This window comes from Gasterosteus aculeatus, chromosome X (assembly GCF_964276395.1).
Source record: "Gasterosteus aculeatus chromosome X, fGasAcu3.hap1.1, whole genome shotgun sequence".
Lineage (NCBI taxonomy): Eukaryota > Metazoa > Chordata > Actinopteri > Perciformes > Gasterosteidae > Gasterosteus > Gasterosteus aculeatus.
This window is the reverse complement of record NC_135698.1, coordinates 6,980,512-6,999,333: the sequence shown is the minus strand read 5'-3', so window position 1 is coordinate 6,999,333 and position 18,822 is coordinate 6,980,512. Positions and strand designations below refer to the sequence as shown.

The 18,822-nt window shown below is 45.9% G+C and overlaps 3 protein-coding genes across 6 annotated transcripts in view; 2 read left to right on the top strand and 1 right to left on the bottom strand.

Annotated features, from left to right (window-relative positions):
* Positions 1-140: 140 nt before the first annotated feature.
* On the top strand, positions 141-3,665 carry LOC144382906 (V-type proton ATPase subunit E 1-like). Of its 2 annotated transcripts, none has more exons than XM_078082000.1 (9): positions 141-342; positions 604-669; positions 763-872; positions 1,505-1,571; positions 1,825-1,914; positions 1,987-2,055; positions 2,176-2,270; positions 2,429-2,516; positions 3,120-3,665. In XM_078082000.1, exons 1-9 carry the CDS (start codon positions 310-312, stop codon positions 3,180-3,182), a joined length of 681 nt encoding a protein of 226 aa, XP_077938126.1. In that variant the 5' UTR covers positions 141-309; the 3' UTR covers positions 3,183-3,665. The 2 variants fall into 2 exon arrangements, with proteins under 2 accessions (XP_077938126.1, XP_077938125.1); XM_078081999.1 differs by having other exon boundaries at positions 184-342; positions 2,393-2,516.
* slc25a18 (solute carrier family 25 member 18) lies at positions 3,666-9,941 on the bottom strand. Of its 3 annotated transcripts, none has more exons than XM_040161822.2 (10): positions 9,722-9,941; positions 8,227-8,618; positions 7,913-8,035; positions 7,074-7,129; positions 6,760-6,850; positions 6,424-6,539; positions 6,116-6,308; positions 5,374-5,537; positions 5,019-5,094; positions 3,666-4,921 (listed from the first exon to the last, which is right to left on the bottom strand). In XM_040161822.2, exons 2-10 carry the CDS (start codon positions 8,244-8,246, stop codon positions 4,780-4,782), a joined length of 981 nt encoding a protein of 326 aa, XP_040017756.2. In that variant the 5' UTR covers positions 8,247-8,618; positions 9,722-9,941; the 3' UTR covers positions 3,666-4,779. The 3 variants fall into 3 exon arrangements, with proteins under 3 accessions (XP_040017756.2, XP_040017755.2, XP_077938124.1); XM_040161821.2 differs by having other exon boundaries at positions 7,913-8,038; positions 9,722-9,900; XM_078081998.1 differs by lacking the exon at positions 9,722-9,941 and adding an exon at positions 9,380-9,528.
* Positions 9,942-12,157: 2,216 nt separating this feature from the next.
* cecr2 (CECR2 histone acetyl-lysine reader) overlaps positions 12,158-18,822 on the top strand; it is a 29,247-nt gene continuing 22,582 nt past the window's right edge. Inside the window, exon 1 of the mRNA XM_040161811.2 lies at positions 12,158-12,603. Coding sequence (XP_040017745.2) covers positions 12,469-12,603 — 135 coding nt within the window. The 5' untranslated portion in view covers positions 12,158-12,468. The remainder of the gene's footprint in view (positions 12,604-18,822) is intronic.

Genomic DNA, 18,822 nt, shown 5'->3' with positions numbered 1-18,822 from the left:
GTATAACCATAAATAACTTTGTGGTCATCAAATATGTGACATACATACCATCAATGTATGGGCCAATCAAACCGGAAAACTTTTTTCTTACAGAAAAGGGAGGGGATAAACCTATTCCCGCGTGCATGGTTGGTGTGTCTTACTTTGAAAGCCGTAACCGGATGTTGCTTTTCATCTCGCGTCGCTAGCTCGACTTTAATGCTTAACATAACGTCTGTTGACTATTTCTGTGCAACCGGAGAACCCGAGTGGTTGGACATTTGTTGTATTTTACGGTCTTATGATTAACAAAGTAATTTAAGGACAGACATGGCGCTCACGGAGGCTGACGTAAAGAAACAGGTAACGCTAAAATAACTCTCGTTTCTGTTATGTTTACTTTTGTTATTGGTCCATGTGACATAATTGTGTTAGCCACCGCCAGATGTTAATACACTTTACGCAAATTAAACAGCTTAACTTAACATTGCCCGTCACGTGGTCTGGTAGCGTGAACCGAAATAAAGTCCAACAATACGTCTAATAAGAAAAACACTTATAATAACAAGTCTTTCCCAACGTAAAGTCACAGTTCTGACTTTGATAAAAAACTACTCTGTGCAGATCAAGCACATGATGGGCTTCATCGAGCAAGAGGCCGGCGAGAAGGTGGAGGAGATCGACGCAAAGGTAAACCCTCCAGTGCGCCTCCCCACCGTCATTCTGGAGGTGGTGCTCGGCGGGGATCGATAACGGGTCTCGCCCCCACCCGTCTGTTCGCAGGCGGAGGAAGAGTTCAACATCGAAAAGGGTCGTCTGGTGCAGACTCAGAGGGTGAAGATCATGCAATTCTACGAGAAGAAGGAGAAGCAGATCGAACAGCACAAGAAAATGTCAGTTGTTTGGTCAAACTGCCAGTTTAGGAAAAAAAAAATCCTATTGGCAGAGATAACGTTCGTACACACCCTAAAAGTCCCTTTAAATCTTTATTTATTAGCAGCTCTAAATAAATCTCGTGTTCGGGGACATGGACATCACATGACAGACACGGATCACAAACCACGTTAGTGTGAAGGCTCATTGGCCTGGAGATGCTGCACCGCAACAGGCCTGTGTGGGTTTGTTCATTTATCAGCATTATTTTTTTCCACATGTCATTCATAATCTTTAATTTGCGTATTGCAAGTCTTCCATTTTGACTTTGTCAGTCCTCTGGTGGATTGGAAGGCTGTTGAACTGATCCAATAGTGGCGTCAAAAATATGAAATCGGTTCTTACCAGTTGCAGTGTTTTTTTTCTTTCGGTCACTTTGCTGCTCTGGTACTTTGTTGTTATGAACTTCTTATCCCTCCACTCAAGCACAGTTCTGGCTAACTAACCATTTCTGTCTACATCTTCTCTGGAAATTGACGTCATCAGACGAGCTTCGTAAAACCCGGTTGCGTTGGCGAAAGTGTCATTAAATCAGTGTTTTCCGTCATAACTTTCTGTTGTGACTCATTGAATGTTCTTTCCACTCTCACAGCCAGATGTCTAACCTGACCAACCAGGCGAGGCTGAAGGTGCTGACGGCCCGCGACAACATGATCACGGTGATCAATGCTCTTATTTTACACATAATCTCCATGTGTCTTTTTCTAATAACCAACTGATTGTAAATTCTTTCACTTGTGTTGGATTCCGACAACGCAACAACAAATGACAGCGATTACACGCAATAACAAACCGTTATTATGAACAGGATTTATTCCAAATATCTGAAGACCAGCTTATGAGAAACTCGTTCATGTCTTTGAGGTGATCTAAATGAATAAAACCTCTCTCCTCTACTTTTGTTCCTCTCAGGACTTGTTGAACGAGGCCCGTCAAAGACTCGCAGAGATCGCCAAGGACCCTGCGAGTTACTCCGCCTTACTGGAGGGCCTGGTGCTTCAGGTAAAATCGCTCTCTTACTAACAACTGACTGGTTTCTCTTGGTTTTCTGAGTGTACTGTGCCGTCATTTAAGGGTTTCTATCAACTGCTGGAACCTAAAGTGACCGTCCGCTGCCGACAGCAGGATGTGGAAATGGTTCAGGTGAGGTCCAGATGCACAATGCTGCGTTAGAGTTGGAAATTGCAGGCAATTACAACCTTGGTTGACTTTGTGGTAGTTGGTTGTGTTGTGATTATAAGCCTTTGTTTTATTGCTTGTTAGGCTGCAGTTAATAAGAACATCCATATCTACAAAGAGGCACTGAAGAGCAACGTAGTCGTCAAAATCGACCAGGAACGCTTTCTTCCATCAGAGATGTGAGATGATTGAATGCACTTCTTGACCCATTCTTACTCTTTTAAATTTTAAATGTGCGACCAGATTTATTTATTATTTATGTGAAAGGGGAAGAAAAAAAACAACTTTAAAATGAGTTTAGTTGTCTGGTCATTGCGACCGCTCTTTGTTTTAACAGCTGCGGAGGGATCGAAGTGTACAACGACAACAGGAAGATCAAGGTGTCCAACACTTTGGAGAACAGGCTTGAGCTGATGGCACAACAGGTAGAGTCAAGTTGATCATCTGTGAATACACACACACACACACACACACACACACACTCAGTTTGTGCAGCCTGCCTGTGGAGGGCAGCAGAGCCCACTAGTCCGTCCGGGTTTCACACAAATGAACCCAACTGTGTTTTGGTGATAGTTTATTGAGAATCCTTGGGAGGGATTTGTTGACAAAGCTGCCGCACAGACGAGCAACCTCACAACTACAAAGGCTTCCTGGAAAAGATCTATTGTGATACATCAGAATATATGCTGGGAAACATTACCTAACCTCGATATTGGCGTTATGCACGGAGATTGTACAAAGGTTCATGTTAGAAGTCTCACGCCTAAGGGGTCCGAACCATACGGTTTGATTCCGAAGGTTAGCACAAGCTAGAAGCAAGATGAGATTTAAATATCAACAAATTAGCGGATTACATGTCCCTCAGCGGTCATGTGTGTCCACCAGACACACGGCGATGTAGAAGAATGTTGCCCTAAAGCCTCTGTGTTTGTCCTGTTTCTCCACTGGTTTACTTCACTCATTCATCCAGGTTTCTCCTTCTAGTTTCTTGCGTGTACTTATTTGCGTGCCGACTTTACACCTGACAGATGATGCCTGAAATCCGAGTGGACTTGTTTGGAGCCAATCCCAACCGCAGGTTCACGGATTAACAGCGGATCGGGAGAGCGTGTTTCGGCGTGTGTGAACCGCACGAGCCCACCAAAGAGCTTCATCACGAGGAGCTTAAGTCTCACCATCACTTACCATTCAGTGTATGCGATGATACTGCTGTGTTAATGTATCTTCTTTTTCATTTTTGCACTTATTGACCACATGATAATTGGCAAAAGTGGCCTTTTATTCGTGTGCCTTTCGTTAAATAGACCCCTTCAGTTGTTTTGGAAAACCTGTTACTCTTTGATGCTTTAATTAATGAATATTTATCAAAATTCATATTTAGGTCACCAAATATACAAATCACATGCCTCGTTAATATTTTTTTAGAATACGGCCTATGTGATTGGTTACAAGGCATGTTTGCCAAACAGTTGGGTTGCGTGTGCATGCGGACAGAAAAACAAATGTCCACCATGGTTGTGAAGCTTCAGTGAAGGCCAAAAAACAAATAAATAAATGTGTGTGACACTAAGAAATGAGAATGTATGAGACATCTTTATTTACAGTGCGTAAACAAACCTTTTACTCCGGCTATGTTCGATCTACAAAGAGGAAAATGCAGTAGCCTAGGTACAGTAGCCACATCACAACGTGTCTTACATTAAAAATATCTTTTAGTGCCACGCAGTGGATTGAAGTAATGGCAAAGAGTTGGCAAGACGAGGTGCCGTACTCGTCCACGGGTCTAACAAATAGAATTGTCCTCGCTAAATTGGACTCACGTACCAAATCAATGATCCAAAACTCCCAATTCCACTGAATTCATTCAAGACGTACAGTTTTTATGATTGAGGAACAACCAGCACTCATAAGGCTTTAATTGTATTTTTTTGTGTGTAACTAAGCAATAACATATCCTTCGAGGGTTTTATTTTCCAGCAGTCTCACCTGACCCGAGCAGCAAAGTGAGCCGTGTGTTAGGGTATATTGTACGTTAATGCCGGGATTAAAGCATCACCATCAGATTAACGACTGACCTCAGAGTTCCTGCCAGCCGGCACCTCCCAATCTACCGCGAGAATCCCAGATTACAAATCAGACCTCTGGGAATGAGAGGAACGTATAAGAGGGCAGAAGGAGATTAAGCTCATTTTCCCGGAGAAACACGTCAAAAACATTTTTTAACTCTAATCTTTTGCATTTGACGCCAGTTCAACGAGATGCAAAGTCAGTTGCTGATAAGCATTAAAGGGGGACTTTGTCACTTGCATAGGACAGTGCACAGTTCCTCGTCATGGCGACACAAACGGTCAGATCGCTCTAAACCGGCCACAACAAGCCCCCTCAGGTGAAAGGCCCCAGACGTAATGCAGCAAACCCCTTAAATTAACCCATGTGCTCAGATCACACACACACCTACACACGACCCTGTTTGACAGCACGTGACGAACCTAGAGGAACCCGATTAGTGATTAGAACCCGCTGGTCCACGTGTTAGTAAAATAGACCCTTGGAATGTGCGACCGTTCCCCCGTCCTTTGGTTGGCCGTGTTTCCCTCTCTCTGCATCCAGCGTTCTCTGCATCAGTCGCGTCATTCGTTCAACTGCAGCGACGAGGGGGGCATCCACCGCCGGCAACGCCGAGCGCCGCTATCCCAGCAGACCCAGCAGCGTCTCCCCGACCCCGAGGAAGTAGACCCCCTGCGCGATGCCGAAAAGGGGAGCGATGACCAGTGCACGGCACGCGGCGCCCTTCAGGAACGCCGACGGGCCCTCGCGCATCATGATGCGCCTGCCAAAGCGCGCGGGAGAAATAAAGCGTTACGTGGCCCTTCAAACATTTGGAAGCACTAAGGCAATAAATGTTGTCTCGCAGGCCGACGTCTCACCGTGTGCAGTCCAAAATTCCTTTGTATGTGTCCTCGCCGTCACCTTTCTGCAGGGTCTGCAGGCGAGTCTTTATGACTGTAGAGGCATTTATGTACTGGTGAGATCAAAGATTACATGACTGAGCCTGTTATTTTGGTGTTATTGTACATTTAGCACGAACAAAGCAAATTGCACCACATCCTGCGCAGCTAAAAGCTCCATTCTCTGACACAGGCCACAAGTGGAAGGCCGGTCACAGAGATCTGGCGACGAGCTGTGTCACCGGGTGTGTGTACACACACCTGCTATCTTTGTGAGTAACAGAAGCTTCCATTCAACCCTTCTCACTTTGGGTGCGATCTTTCTGCCACTTACCATCCAATGGCGTTACAGCCACAGCTGCCACTGAACCTGCGCCGCAGCCGGACACAAAAGACTGCCAGAACGGCGCCCGGGCCTGCGCGTCACCCGCTGCTTCCCGGCCCAGCGCGTTGAGGTTGGCGAACAGCGGGAAGTAGATCATTGAGAAGGGGACGTCCCTGAAAATGAGGATTACAGAATATGTCAGATTGAGGGAGAGACAGAGAGGAAGGAATATGGAGGCTGGTATACGGGGGGAGTGGGGGGAGGAGATGGACAGTAAACGTGGCCCCATTCAGCTGCAGTACGACAGCCAGACGTAGCTGCAGGAATCTATTGATCAGCGTGGATTGTCAGAGTTCGACAGGAAGTACAATTAACGGGTTATGCAATGTGAAATCAACTCATTGAAACAGAGATGACGGACTTCAATGGTGGGAGAGAACACTTGAAAGTGGTATTTCTTTTTTAGACGTGCTACGTGAGAGCAAAATAAAATAATCTGAATGTTGCAGACTTGAGTGCAACCACAGACATTAGGAAGTGAAGGAATTATAATGGAGACCAGAGCCGTGTGCAATAGTTCAAAACTACGAAAATGGCCGATTGTGAAAAGTGGGAAATTAGGGTTTAACTTTTAAGCCTCTTTTTAACCCCGTCAAAAAAATGTGCACCTTCATTGGAAGTGAAACACATCATGTATTGAAAGTTTGAGGGCCAGTGTGTGAGTGTGTGTGTGTGTGTGTGTGTGTATGACCTCATTAACGTTGCTCCTGCGCCCCTGTAGAGGCCTGCCAGGCCACGAGTCTTCAGCAACTCCACAGTGATGCTGGTGGCCGAGGTCCGAGGGGGAGGGGGAGGGGGAGGTCGTGCTGTTGGGGGGGGCACCAATGATTGAGCTGTACCAGAGGCAGCAGCCTGAGCTGGAGTCGGAACAGGCCTCTGGGCAGCTGGTGGTCAAACGCAGAGTGTCCCAGGTAAGCAACACTCCAGATCAATCTTAGCAACAAAAGAAAAGGTGCATTTTTCCAAGTTGATGTACATTAAATCCAGTGACCGACTAACCGAGCCTTCCTGCATCCTGCAGCTGGATCTTAAGCATCTCCATAGGAGTGGTGACGATCACCTGACAGGTCCCAGCCCCACACCCTGCCAGCACCTCCCCCCACAGGGGTAAATGCCTGGAAACACAAGAGGATCAATAACAAATAAGACCATACACTTTTGCAGTAAAAGGCAAAGAGTCGGTATATTGAAGCCACTTACTTATTTTTCATTCTCTTTAGGCAAATTACACTAATCTATGTGCTTAAATTGCGAGGAGGACGTTTGAGCTGAACCTATTTTATGTAGCTTCATTATGTGATGCACCGTTGAAGGGCGGAAAAAAATCCGTTTTACCCATCCTTAGAGAGCTTCTGTCTGAAGACGTCGTTGGCCGCCAGCTTGATGGCTTTTTCTGGTGTGACGAGCGTGAGGTTCACCGCGGCACCTGGAGAAGACAAACGGGCTGATGACACACAACCAACGAGGAACGCAAATAGAGCAAACCTGCACACGAGCTCATGGCTCACGTCGAGGAACAGCAGACCCCACTTTGTTATGACCGTAGGCCTCGCAGGACAAACAACAGACGAGGCGGCCGGATTAAGTTTGCAGTAAAGCGCAGTTGAAGTGTTGTTTGTCACAGGGATTAGAAAACGCAAAAAACGTACCTCTGTAGCATCCGAAATAGCCCTCCGAGCGGATCGTCTTTGCGAGGCAGTCCAACCTGTGAAGACAAAAAGAGAAGGCGATTTACTTTTTGTCTGTTTTGTCAAAATGTCCAAGAATATGCTCATGTTTCAATATTAAGTCTACTGACAGACATTGGGGTCGAGTCCAGTAGAGGCCAGTGCGATTTTAGTATTAGCAGTTACGTTGAAATTCTCTTTTGTTTTTTCTTTGCAAAGACCAAGCAGAAAGTCAGCCTTGTGACTGGGCTTTGAATGGAAGTTATCCAAGCTATTTTTCCATGTCTGACTCAGAGAGGAAACCGGCAGTCTAAAATGTGATGTTTACTGGGATGACCACACCCAACCAGCCAGCAAAGCCCACCAGATGTGCGCAGTTAGAAGAGTTTGTGTCAGTTTAGTTTTTGTGCATTTGTTTTATCTGGTTTAAGTCACCACAAAGGGGCGTCAACTAACACAATGTATTCAGTCTTTCCCTTAACTCACGTGACCCCAAAGGAAAAGGAAAGAGTGTGTTGAGCGGTGCTGATCCACCCTTTGATATTCAGTGGAAACTATGTCGGCATCATGTAAATAGATCTTACTGGTTTGAAGCTCAAATTAGAGTGCCGTTACCCAGGGAGAACGTTTTGCTGTCGCACACCAGCAGATATTTTGCAATGGTTTCACACTTCAGAAACTTAGATTTCTAGATTTAAGATGCCCTAAGAGCCCCTTGTTCAACAAAAACTATAAAAAAGGTATTGTTTAGGGATGCTAAGACAAACTGCATACATGTATCGGGTTAACCTGGGACTCGCTTCTGGACTGGTACTACTCACATTCCATTGTAGACCTGGACGCCCTGCTGGTTCTGTAGGCGGGTCTTGGCCAGGTCAATAGGAAATACACAAGTCACACCAACCAGGCCTGCCACGCCCCCATTAATCAGCTTAGCAGGGAGGCTGCTGGGGGATCAACAAAGACACGGTCCCACACGCAGCCAGAGAAGCATTCAAACACAGTCGCCAAGTGCAAATGACACATCCAGCCAAGCACGCGGACAGAGAGAGTGAGAGCCCGATGTTAAGCACCCGGCTCACATTATCAATGCATTTTTCCGTTTTTCATCGAGCTGAACAAGCCTGATACTCACCTAACTTTCTTCTCCGCCATCCTGCTGGTGTTTGGGCTCCAGGCCCAAGACCACTACTCCTCCTCCTCCTCCTCCTCTTCTTCTTCTTCCTCCGTCGACCCCTCCTCTTCCTCCTCCTTTTCCTCTCCCCTCCCGCACTTTGGCGCGCCGCCCAACGTGGTCACCACGGCTTAACCCTCACCTGCCCGCCCACGCCACAAATGCAGATCACCGCTCCTTTCAGTATGGCAGCAGCGGACCGCCTTGGTTCCCCTCTGCGCTGCAGAGGCCGGCGCCCCTTCTTTTTTTTTGTGCTGAAACCACAACGGAATCTGTTGAATCTGTGTCTTCTGTCCCCGCCTGCCTGCTTTGTTGTAGCTCACGGCAAAGCCCAACTTCAAATCCCCCGCAACCTGGAAACACAAAACGCATGTAATTGATAAGGATTAAATCACATGAAAGGGAACAAGGGAGAGCAGTGTTCCTCTTACTCTGCAGGGCGCTCAACGCCTCTGTGAAGGAGTGTGTCTTTTGAGTCTGGAGGATTGACACACCTCACATTAACCAGAGAGCCCATCAATCATCCTCCAGATTTAGATCATTGGTAAATGTGAACAGCTCACCCCACCACTTCCACGTCGAGACAAAACATCTTGGGTCCGTCTAATCTGCCCGCTAAAAGGGATCAGAGGAATTGATCTAGCGAGGCGGGCCAAACTGAAAATGAGGGGCTTACCGGTGTTCTATTACCCCATTGGAAAATCCAGCTTTTAACAAAGGACTGAAAAGGAGATTTGAATAGACATGGAATAACAAGTTAGACATAATGTTGTCTTTGTTTGTTCTGAAAGTACATTTTGCTGTCCGCCCTGAGAAGATAATAGAAAACGCAGTTCAAACCTTATCTTGGTTTCACAGCCATCCAACAGAAATTTCTTTGCTTTTCTCTGTTTCTCCAATTCTTTTTCTGCCTTTTTCTCCTCCTGTCTTCCCACTTTCGGTCAGCTCTTTAATTAATCTCTCTCTTAATCGCTCCACATCCATTCCACCTCTATTTTTTCCACTGTAAACCGTCACTCGATCCACGCCTGTCCTCTCTAACAGAAACATCTCATCATCAATCACTTTGCACTGTTTAATCTTCTCATCTCGATTCGTATCGTTTTTTCATCACCTTTCATCGCATCATTTTTCTTCCCTTATTTATGTCCACCTCATACGCTTGTCTTTTCCATTGCTGGATCCTGGTCGGATTCTACACATGCCTTTCGCTGTGCCCCTTTGCTGCGAAACTTTCTTTCAGCTCAGCTCCATTGACACACTGTGGTGACCCTGCCAAAAAAACTCAGACAAGGCCGCCCTAAACCCCGAGCCAACCTCCAGCTCCCGGACCTCTTTTTCCCCCCTCAAGAACTGCACTGCATCACGCCACACCTCACACAAGTCCCTGTGTGACAGCTTTAGAAAAAAAAGTCCCATCAACAGAGATGTGGCAGTGGAGAAAAGCTGGTCTTACCTTTGTCGGTGCATCCCACACACTGGATCAAAGCTGTCCGCTTTCTTTCACTTCAAACAGTGTGTGCAGCAATTGGTAGTCGAGCGAGAGTGGTCCGAAAGAGAGAGAGAGACAGAGAGAGAGAGACCAGCCGCCGCTCAGGGGCCGTTGCACAATCATCAGCATTGTCCTGCTGCCTCTAAGTCCCTCCCTCTCGTGGTGACTCGCTTCTGTGTGACACAGGCCCAGCAGCAGAGCTCTGCACTAACACAACTCGACATAAACTGCCACAAGGAACACCAACAGACGCAGCCCCCCCGGGGGGGGGGGGGGGGCAAATAGTCACAATTATAACTCAGTGTGTATTTTCTCTAACGACCTGTGTTTGTATACAGCATGAACCGCAACGCACGAAAAGGCTCCCCATCAGTAAGCGGCTCTCTATTCAACAGCATTGGTGTTACATAATACGTCTAGGCACACATGAATTCCACAAATTTTAAGAGACTTACAGGGATTTATCATTATGATTATTACTGTATGGGATATTTTGTTTAATTGTATTAGGGAATGTGTAAAGTCAGGTGATTATTAAAGAACAGAAAGTTATGTAAGGACATTAACAAAAAGAGCATGTGACATGTGACTACTTGTTGACCCTAAACTAGTTTTTCATGAGCATTGATTGATGTATTGATTCCTGTTGATGGAAAAACAATTACTGTCAGTGATCATTTCCCTCATCGTTGGGGAAAACATTGTAAAATATCCTGTGCAAGGAAACAAAAATATTTATTTACGTTTTAATTTTTTCATTTCAGTGCAAACTGTGGCAGCCAAGTTGTTACTTAGTGAAAGCATTATATGTACCAACTCTCAGTCCAATGTGCATGCATGCACCATTTGCTCACTGACCACATGTTTTACAGAACCAAAAGGCTCCCTTTTGAAATAAAGAAATATAGTTAGAAATAAAACCTCATAATTGAGGTGTCCTGAAAGGGGTAGAGGAAGTATGCTCGACTGAAGTTAAAGTAACAGTAGCGGTGTAAAGTGTAATGTTTACGTTAATAGAAGGAAGGAATAACATGAGGAAATGGGCAGGAAGTATCAGAAATATAAGTTCTCATCATACGGATAGGAACCTGCCTGTGTTTTTGTGTATTGGACTATCGATATGTTACTATTCATGACTACAAGCAGCGCTTGAATGAAGCTGAATGAGGATGGAGAAATTTTGAATGGCTATTATATAGGTTAATAGGGAATAAAAGTGATTCATATATTATAAATACAAGTATAGAAAAGCATTCAATATATATATATATATATATATATATATATATAAATATATATATATATATATATATATATATATATATATATATATATATATATATATATATATATATATATATATATACATGCTTGAAATTGAACAAGCTCCGAAATCCCTACCCTTCTCGAAAAATCATGAGCTTTCCTCTTGCACCACCTTCAGGCCAAAATGTTAACTTTTACACTTGGTATTTCATTCATTTGATTCAATGCCATTAAATTAAATGCCTCGAAAGGGGTTTAAGTTTTGAACATGCCATGTTTTCATGAGGATGTTATCTGACTTTTTAAAAATAAATACAATCAGGTAATCGAAATTAATTCATGCATTAAGTATACTTTCAAATGTACACATAATTTGAAAAAAGCTTTAAAAGGACAGTGTTTTTTAAAGAAAAATGATTTAATCAAACATTCAACTATTTTTTTCTGAAGCAAATTCTTTTTAACCAAATTGCTTTTTACCATTGCTTTGTATTCACGTGGCACCTGACTTAGAAAATGTGTGACATGACCTTTCTTAGAAAAAATGAAAATAAATTGGGATATATGCAAAGAGTGGCAACTTTAGCACCAACTGTCACCATGCGCAGCTGCTGTCTCGCAGAATGCACTTTTTAACATATTGCGATGGAGGGAGCCCCCGTGCAGTGTATAGGCCAACGTCCTCCCCGCTGTTGTTTACATCATCTAGCCTGCGTGTAGCTGCCTGTATACGACAATGATCATACGAAGGAACCTTTTCAGATGTGTGATTGTTTGAAGACTGTTGTTGCTGTACTAAGTTCTAAGCGAAGAGGTGGTAGTTTGTTTTTTAAACTGAAAAAAAACTTGACAATGGGCTAAAGGAGATCGAAGATGATATAGCAAATGTGAGAAACCATTTCAACTCAAAACAGACGGCTCACAATACACGGGAACTACATTGGTGTAACTCAGAGCAGTTATCTGGCTCATATCTGCTTCATGTTTTTATTTATTTGTATTCATTCACCATTCACAAGCATTCCCTTTAAACGGCGACTGCACTACCAAACCGTAGGGGTGGTGCCGACTTTAGACTTTCGGTACCGTGAGGAGTAGAGTGTCCAAATGCACAGGTATTAGCAACCTAGTTTTCATTGTTATAACATCCACACGCTCGACATTATGCAGATTGCGTGTCGCTAAATATAGTTAGAATTTACAGTAACAAGTAATCGCCGCCCCCCCTTCCTCGTCGTGTGATGGTATCGTCCTTCCCCCATCTGCTCGGCTCCGGTTGGGCTCTGATTGGAACAGATTGTAGCGCTCTCCGGGTCGCAATGGCAACCGCGTGAGACGGACGACACCAGCAACTTTTTTTTCTCCGTCGCGTTTGGAATGTTACGAAGACACCGCGGGTCGCTGAGGAAACTACCTTCTGATGTGAACAACGGAAGCCGCGCGCTATGTCAAGTCCGAAAATGTCCCAGGGATGTACAGTTTCTGTGGAAGAGATCCAGTCTTGGTGGGAAGTCCCCGCCATAGCCCACTTCTGCTCGCTGTTCAGGACGGCGTTCAACCTTCCTGACTTCGAAATAGAGGTAAATCAATACCCCGGCTGCTGTCGCCCGCACCAATGCCCTTCGTTGCGGAAATGAAAAGTTGTTTGTGTCAGCTTTTTCACGTGCTCGGTCCGGGGAGCGCGTTCCGCGCGACCGGGCTCTCCGGTTAACGTCCTCTGAACTTCTCTCTCTTTCTCGACCCCGCTGGGTAACGAAACGAGCTAACTAGCGCGGCTAAGCGCTAACTAGCTGCTGCCCGTCGCTGGTTCTTCAAAGTGTTTTTTTTTAAAAGGGGGAGACATCAGCTGAGGTTTCAGCGGTCACGATGCGCGTTTTATCGCCAGATATCCGCGATAAAAAGTTTCGCGTGGGGCTAATTTTATATATACATATATAAATGGTGTCCCCGGGTAACTTTGTAACAACCATGTGCCACTCGTTTGTTTTCATTCGGCCAGAGCTGTGTTTGTGTCGGAAGAGCGACCCCCCCTCCACCCCCATTTCAGGTCATTCTAACCCCAAAAGACGCGTGTGTTTGCGTGACTGTGAACATTTGCCCGATATAACCTGTTTGTAAATCAGCACCAACAACGTATTTATTTATTTTTAAACTCCCGTAATAACTTGACCTGCCGCCCTGCGTGTGTCCGCGTCGATTCCCTTCTCGTTGTCATTTGACGCAGACGTGCGGATGGTAGCGCGAGGTTGGAGTTTATTGTTCTGGCGGTGTGGAGCCATCTGGCCGGAGGAGCCGCGGGGACGCAGATGCTGCTCGGGCATTGTTTGTTTGCTCGCTCGCCGCGCACCGTTTTTTTTTTGTTTTCAACGCGCGACGGTGTTGAGTAACGCGCTTTCTTTCCCGCACCGGTTGAGTCGGAGAAGCCGGTGGCGTGAAAGTAAAACTAAACGTATTACCCGACGTTTAAAGGTGCACAATACAACTTTGCCACTCGATTCGCCACCCCCCCACCCCCTCCGCCCACACACACCCATGTTCCTTTTAAAACATGTATTCGGACTTCTCAGAACAGCTTAATTTCAGCATGCGTGCATCTGAGGAGCCCCAATTGATCGAGGAAGGGTTGCGCTTTAGAGCGATCGGTACGGTCAACATCACGCATCAACAGCCTCCCATCACTCATTCATCCCCACCCCCTTGGGTGGGGGGGAAGAAGCACACGTAGGCATCGCTTTGTTATTGAGCGGGGTGCGACCCAGATTGAGGGTGAGGGGGGGGGGGGGGGGGTCGTATTGCGCCAAGTTTACATGAAAGTTTGGGGTGTCTTGTGCTGTTGCATTTTTCCTTTAAGGAGATGTTGGATCAAAAATACACAAATGCGTTGTAATTCCGTGATCTCCACTTGAAAGGAGGCTTCCTTCCTTTACAAGTGACTGAACACCGTTCAGAGGTCATTCTGCTGCTGCTGCTGCTGCCAGAAGCTTGGTCTTGGAAGGGCATCACTAAGCATGTTGCACACAGGTGCCCCACCCCCCCCATCACGACTGGATTTTGTGAATATATTAAGATTGATGTAGTAGTCTTGTACTTTGACATCTCCATCAGTGTTCAAGGTCATTGCCCCTTTGGTTGTCGTATTACTGTATGTGCAGCTAGTTTTATGGTGAGAGACGCTTGGTGCGCCGATTGTAAGCTGACGGAAATGTGTATCCATGGGAACGCGAGCAATGTTATATCAATATTATATGTATTGTATCGGAAACCCAGTGCACATCCCTCTGCTGGGACATGGGATGGGAATAATACCCGTGTAATTTTACGATCCAGGATTTTTACTTTCTGTCAACGTCAGATTCACGCCTTTTGTTTAATTGGCCTTCTTTCCTTCTAGGGATGTTGTCTCTCACTTTGAGTTACTTGAATATCTACACAGGCACACTTTAGTTTTCTTAAACACTGCATCCCACACCGACCGTAGGGCAGCCTGAGGTCTTTCAGGCCAGATTGCTCTTGAAGCTGTGCTTTTACGCCTACGTGCACCGTGCCATTTGGTGCGTAAAGTGTGGTTTTGGTCAGCTATCAAGTCAGGAGGTCAGACTGTCTTGTGTTTCCTCGCGCAGACACCCGGCAGGCTGCACAAATGGCTGCCCATCAGATATGACGACATGAAGATAAAAGCCTACGGAGTCTCATGCTAGTCGTCCGGTTCGTCTCTCGTGTGCCTTTTTTTTAAAGCTATTTTGCGTTCAGTTCGTGGCACTCGATTAGTAGTGTTCCAAAGCGCTGACTTTTGGATCCAACGGGTTGACTTTGAGGGCTTCCAAGAAATAAGCAGAAACTGTTGGACATGTTTGTTTTGCTTAATGCCACATGCCAGGAACAAGAGCAGCTGGCTATGCCACTGCCACACATGTAGTACTTTGTGCTCCTTTCTCTCTCTGTTATCTTTGCCCTTTTGTCTTCACATACCGCCAGTTGAGGAAGTTGATGAGGCAATTATACCATACTACTCTGTCATTATTAGTTTGACACCAGCCAAAGTCCTTTGACTTGGTGTTGCTTTTCTTCAATCTTCCTCTTTTAACACGCTGTTGGCTGCGATTGTGTAAGAACGCTTGGGTAATGTCAGTCAGCTCCAGTTACAATCTCTGGATGTGTAGGTTGGATTACCTAAGAATCAGGGGTGGCAAATTGGGGCAGGAAGCCACTGTCACTGGTCATGACGGAGTGGGGGGACGTCGAGTGATTTCACTCCGTCCTGGGCTTTAGTGTCAACAGACTCGGGCACAGCGTCAGGCCATTGTTGTGGACACAGTGTTGTATTGGCTACCGCTGTCCTTTTGTCGGTATTTACCACCGCGCTACTATTTTCTGGACAAACATGTGGGAATGTTAAGATCCCCAAGTAACTCTAACTCTATGTATGTATTTTCCCTGTGGTGGCACCTGTGGTAGACATGTTTTTGAAGGAGTGGGGCAAACACCTGATGGTACCTTTTGGGAATCAATAAATTATCTGTGCTTTCCCATCGACTCGCACCTCTGCACCGGGACTTAAAAACTCTGACGAATCCACCACTTGGTAACCGTTATTGGGAATGGCCGAGGCATCTGACTTAATATCTACTGTCAGTAAAACACTGCCTCCATTTTCTCGTAATGAAAGCTTTTGTAAGGGAATAGACATTTGCCCCCCCCCACCCCCACCCATGTCTCTTTGGATAGCCGTACAAAACCGACCCTTGCGCATTGTTCCATGGCTGATACACTTCAGTGACACTGGTTCCCATTTTTCCTGCGTGAGCTGGGAAAAGCGGTGTGTATGTGTGGATGAGACAATCAAGTGGGTGAGATGGAGAAGAAGGGTGAGTGTGGGGGGGGGGTCAGATACGACGTGAAAGGACATTGGCATGGAAGAGTGAGAGGCTGATCGTTAGGAAGGAGCCCTCCTGCTCCCCTATCCGGCTTTCTGTCCTCCAGTGAATGCTCCATTCCTTGATCCATGTTGCCTGTGGAGTGACAGCCGCCGGATTCCGATCCATGTGGCCTTTATCACCAGACATTGATGTCCCCGTCATGCTGTCCACTCGCCGTTCTGCCGGGGGCGTGTTTGGCACATCGTCGTGCATTTGTTGCATACGGAGATGCCCATTATTTGTGATTAGATAAGACACACAGGCAATTTATGAGCCTTCAAATCAAACTTGTGGCCTGTAGCTCCTTTTTTTCCCTTTTCATTTACAAATTACCCACATGGCTTGTGCAGTTTGCCAATAAGCAGTTTTTTCCCCCATGGAAGGGTTGTCATGTTTTTGTTTTTCATTTTCCTGTGCCGATGGGAGGGTTTGGGGACAGAGGATGTCGCGTGTGTACTGTAAAGCCCTCTGAGGCAAATGTGTAATTTGCGATTTTGGGCTATACATGATAAAGCCCGGCATGCGTTTTGATATATTTTCAATATTTACAATACTCCTTGTTCCATCACGAGATGTTTAATATGTCTAATATGACTCAGGAAATAAAGAGACATGTTAAAAACATTACATACATATAAACGTTGCCGGAATACTGAAGTGATTTACTTTTTTAAATTTATGGATCAAGAATAATCTTCGAGTATGATCAGAAAAAACGTACTTTGATCCAATCGGAAATATCTAAAAGGCTAATGGATGTAATTCACAGATATGATCTATTTACTTATCCTTTGAAATGGCTTTCCATCTACTTCATGGATTGGCAAAAACATTTGTACAGACACTCGTGGTTCCCAGAGGATGTGTCCTAATGGGTGTGGTGGTGATGTCACTGCTGCACTTTGTGTTTGCTGTCAAATATTAACAGTCGGCATGCTGAACTACTGCATAACTAATACGGTATTCATAGAAGACATTTAACATGATAAAGATTCTTATGATGTCACCGTTGGGCCCCAGAACCGCCTCCCCGTGCTGCTAACATGGCTTTAGACTTCAAGTGAACAATAAGCCGACCATGCTAAGCTGATTTACTAACACAAGCGTCTAAAAGAAGAAAAAAAAGTAGCTCCATTGAATCTTTAGTGCCGTATTTCTAACGTCGTGGGCCTTCTGCGGTCCAGCAGCCATTTACAGTGCGTCTGGTTTAAATCGTGTCCTCCACGTCACCTTAATGGGAGATGAAGGGCTGTTACTTTTCACAAGTGCAGCAATTAAGTAAATTCTATTGTCAAATGTCCCACTTACTAATAACTACTGCACCCAGCTTTAACAGCCAGCTTAAGCTTTTGACCGGCCCATTTATTATTCTTTCGTTTTTATTTTGGAATTCCAACCGCACCTTGATTTTCTCGTTCTACCTGTTAACATAATGACTCTCAGTTCCTCACCCCCGATCTCTAAAGCCACACACACACGTGTTCTTAAGTTACCTGATTAGAGTTATTGTGTACAGATCGGCAGCACCATCACTCCCCACTTTCGTTGAACCTGTTGCCGTACGAATATTGGTCCATTGCAATGGTTGAATCGCACCATAAGCGCCACTTCGACGTCTAACCTGCCGGGTGAAGTGGACGCCGGCGTGGATGTGCGGATGCTTGTTGTGTACGCACTCATTGGCGTTTCTGCTCCTCTTCGCGGACTGGAAAATATCGTCCCACTCGCCATCACGCGGCGACCACGGCTTCGTCTCCCCCATCTTGTGTTTACCGCCTGTTTTGTTTGGCCTTGTCGGAGGCCTCTCCTCTCATTCCACCTCTTCCGTTGTCTTTGCCGTCACTTGTCTCACTCCAGCACACCCATTAGACGTGGCTCTGCCCCCGTCGCTCTCTCTCCCTTTCTCCCCCCCCCCCCCCCCCCCCCCCCCCCCCGACCCCCCCGAGCCCCCTGGCATCCCCGTGACTAAACCCCAGATGGTGATTCATTCCCATCCCCCTGGAGGGTGGAGGCTTCTCCGCTCCGACTGGGTGCTAGCTGCCGTAGCCCCTTCTGGGGAGTGGGTTCTTTTTTCTTTGCAAAGCCCCCAGTGCAATTGTAAGAGAAGCTTTAGTCCTATTAGATGTGGTAAATAAGCAAGAGCGGGCGGCCTATGAGCACATCCATGTTTCTGTTGTCTAGAAGCAAATGGATTAACGGGGAAGAGGATCAGGGTTTACGCGTTGCTCCACCGTGGCCCCACTTATGCTAATTCCCATTTTTGTGGATTATAACTGTAGAAAGCAGATTCTCAATGGGACTTGCCAGAATTGTGTCAAACTTGTGGTGTTAAGATGTTTGTTCACTTTCGAAAGCGGTAATGCACAATGAGGACGAGGATCTTATGACTTATCTTATAGGACCCATTTCACTACACAAACTTAACACTGGCAACTGGCTCGACATATCGGGGATTTCCAGATGAATTCTGTTTTTTTGTTTTTTTGTACAAGTGTCGTCGACATTTCGAAATGTCAGATTTTATCCACCATTCCGGTATTTTCGACAAACCCTAGTCTGACCTTGAGCGATGTGCCATCATTGGTTGTGGTAACGGTGCCTCGCCTCAAAGCAGAGGTTGGACTGTGGAGCTTTCTCCGGAGTTTGTTTTGACATCAGCACCTTCATCGGCGATCGGTGCCTGGCGAGTAACGTTTAACGCCACCGCCGACGTGTTTACCTTCAACTGTAGGCCGCTTAACGCCCTAACGCGATAACAGCGCTCAAGCCTCGTCCCAGATCAGCGGCCCTTCCACCCCCCGGTCCCACCTGCTGACATCTCTCCTGCCTGGCAGCCTCACAGACTCCAACCTCCGACACTCTCTCGCCAGATCTGTCTCCGCA

What these genes read in the sequence shown, in the direction of transcription:
- slc25a18 (XM_040161821.2), bottom strand. Translation starts at nt 8,246, where the DNA reads ATGGCGGAGAAGAAAGTTAG. An exon ending in CAGAAGCTCTCTAAGGATGG is followed by an intron (nt 6,540 to 6,759) that starts GTAAAACGGATT and finishes TTGTGTTTCCAG; the next exon opens with GCATTTACCCCTGTGGGGGG. An exon ending in GCAGGAGCAACGTTAATGAG is followed by an intron (nt 5,538 to 6,115) that starts GTCATACACACA and finishes CCTCATTTTCAG; the next exon opens with GGACGTCCCCTTCTCAATGA.
- LOC144382906 (XM_078081999.1), top strand. Translation starts at nt 310, where the DNA reads ATGGCGCTCACGGAGGCTGACGTAAAGAAACAG. An exon ending in AGGCTGACGTAAAGAAACAG is followed by an intron (nt 343 to 603) that starts GTAACGCTAAAA and finishes TACTCTGTGCAG; the next exon opens with ATCAAGCACATGATGGGCTT. An exon ending in ATCGAACAGCACAAGAAAAT is followed by an intron (nt 873 to 1,504) that starts GTCAGTTGTTTG and finishes CCACTCTCACAG; the next exon opens with CCAGATGTCTAACCTGACCA.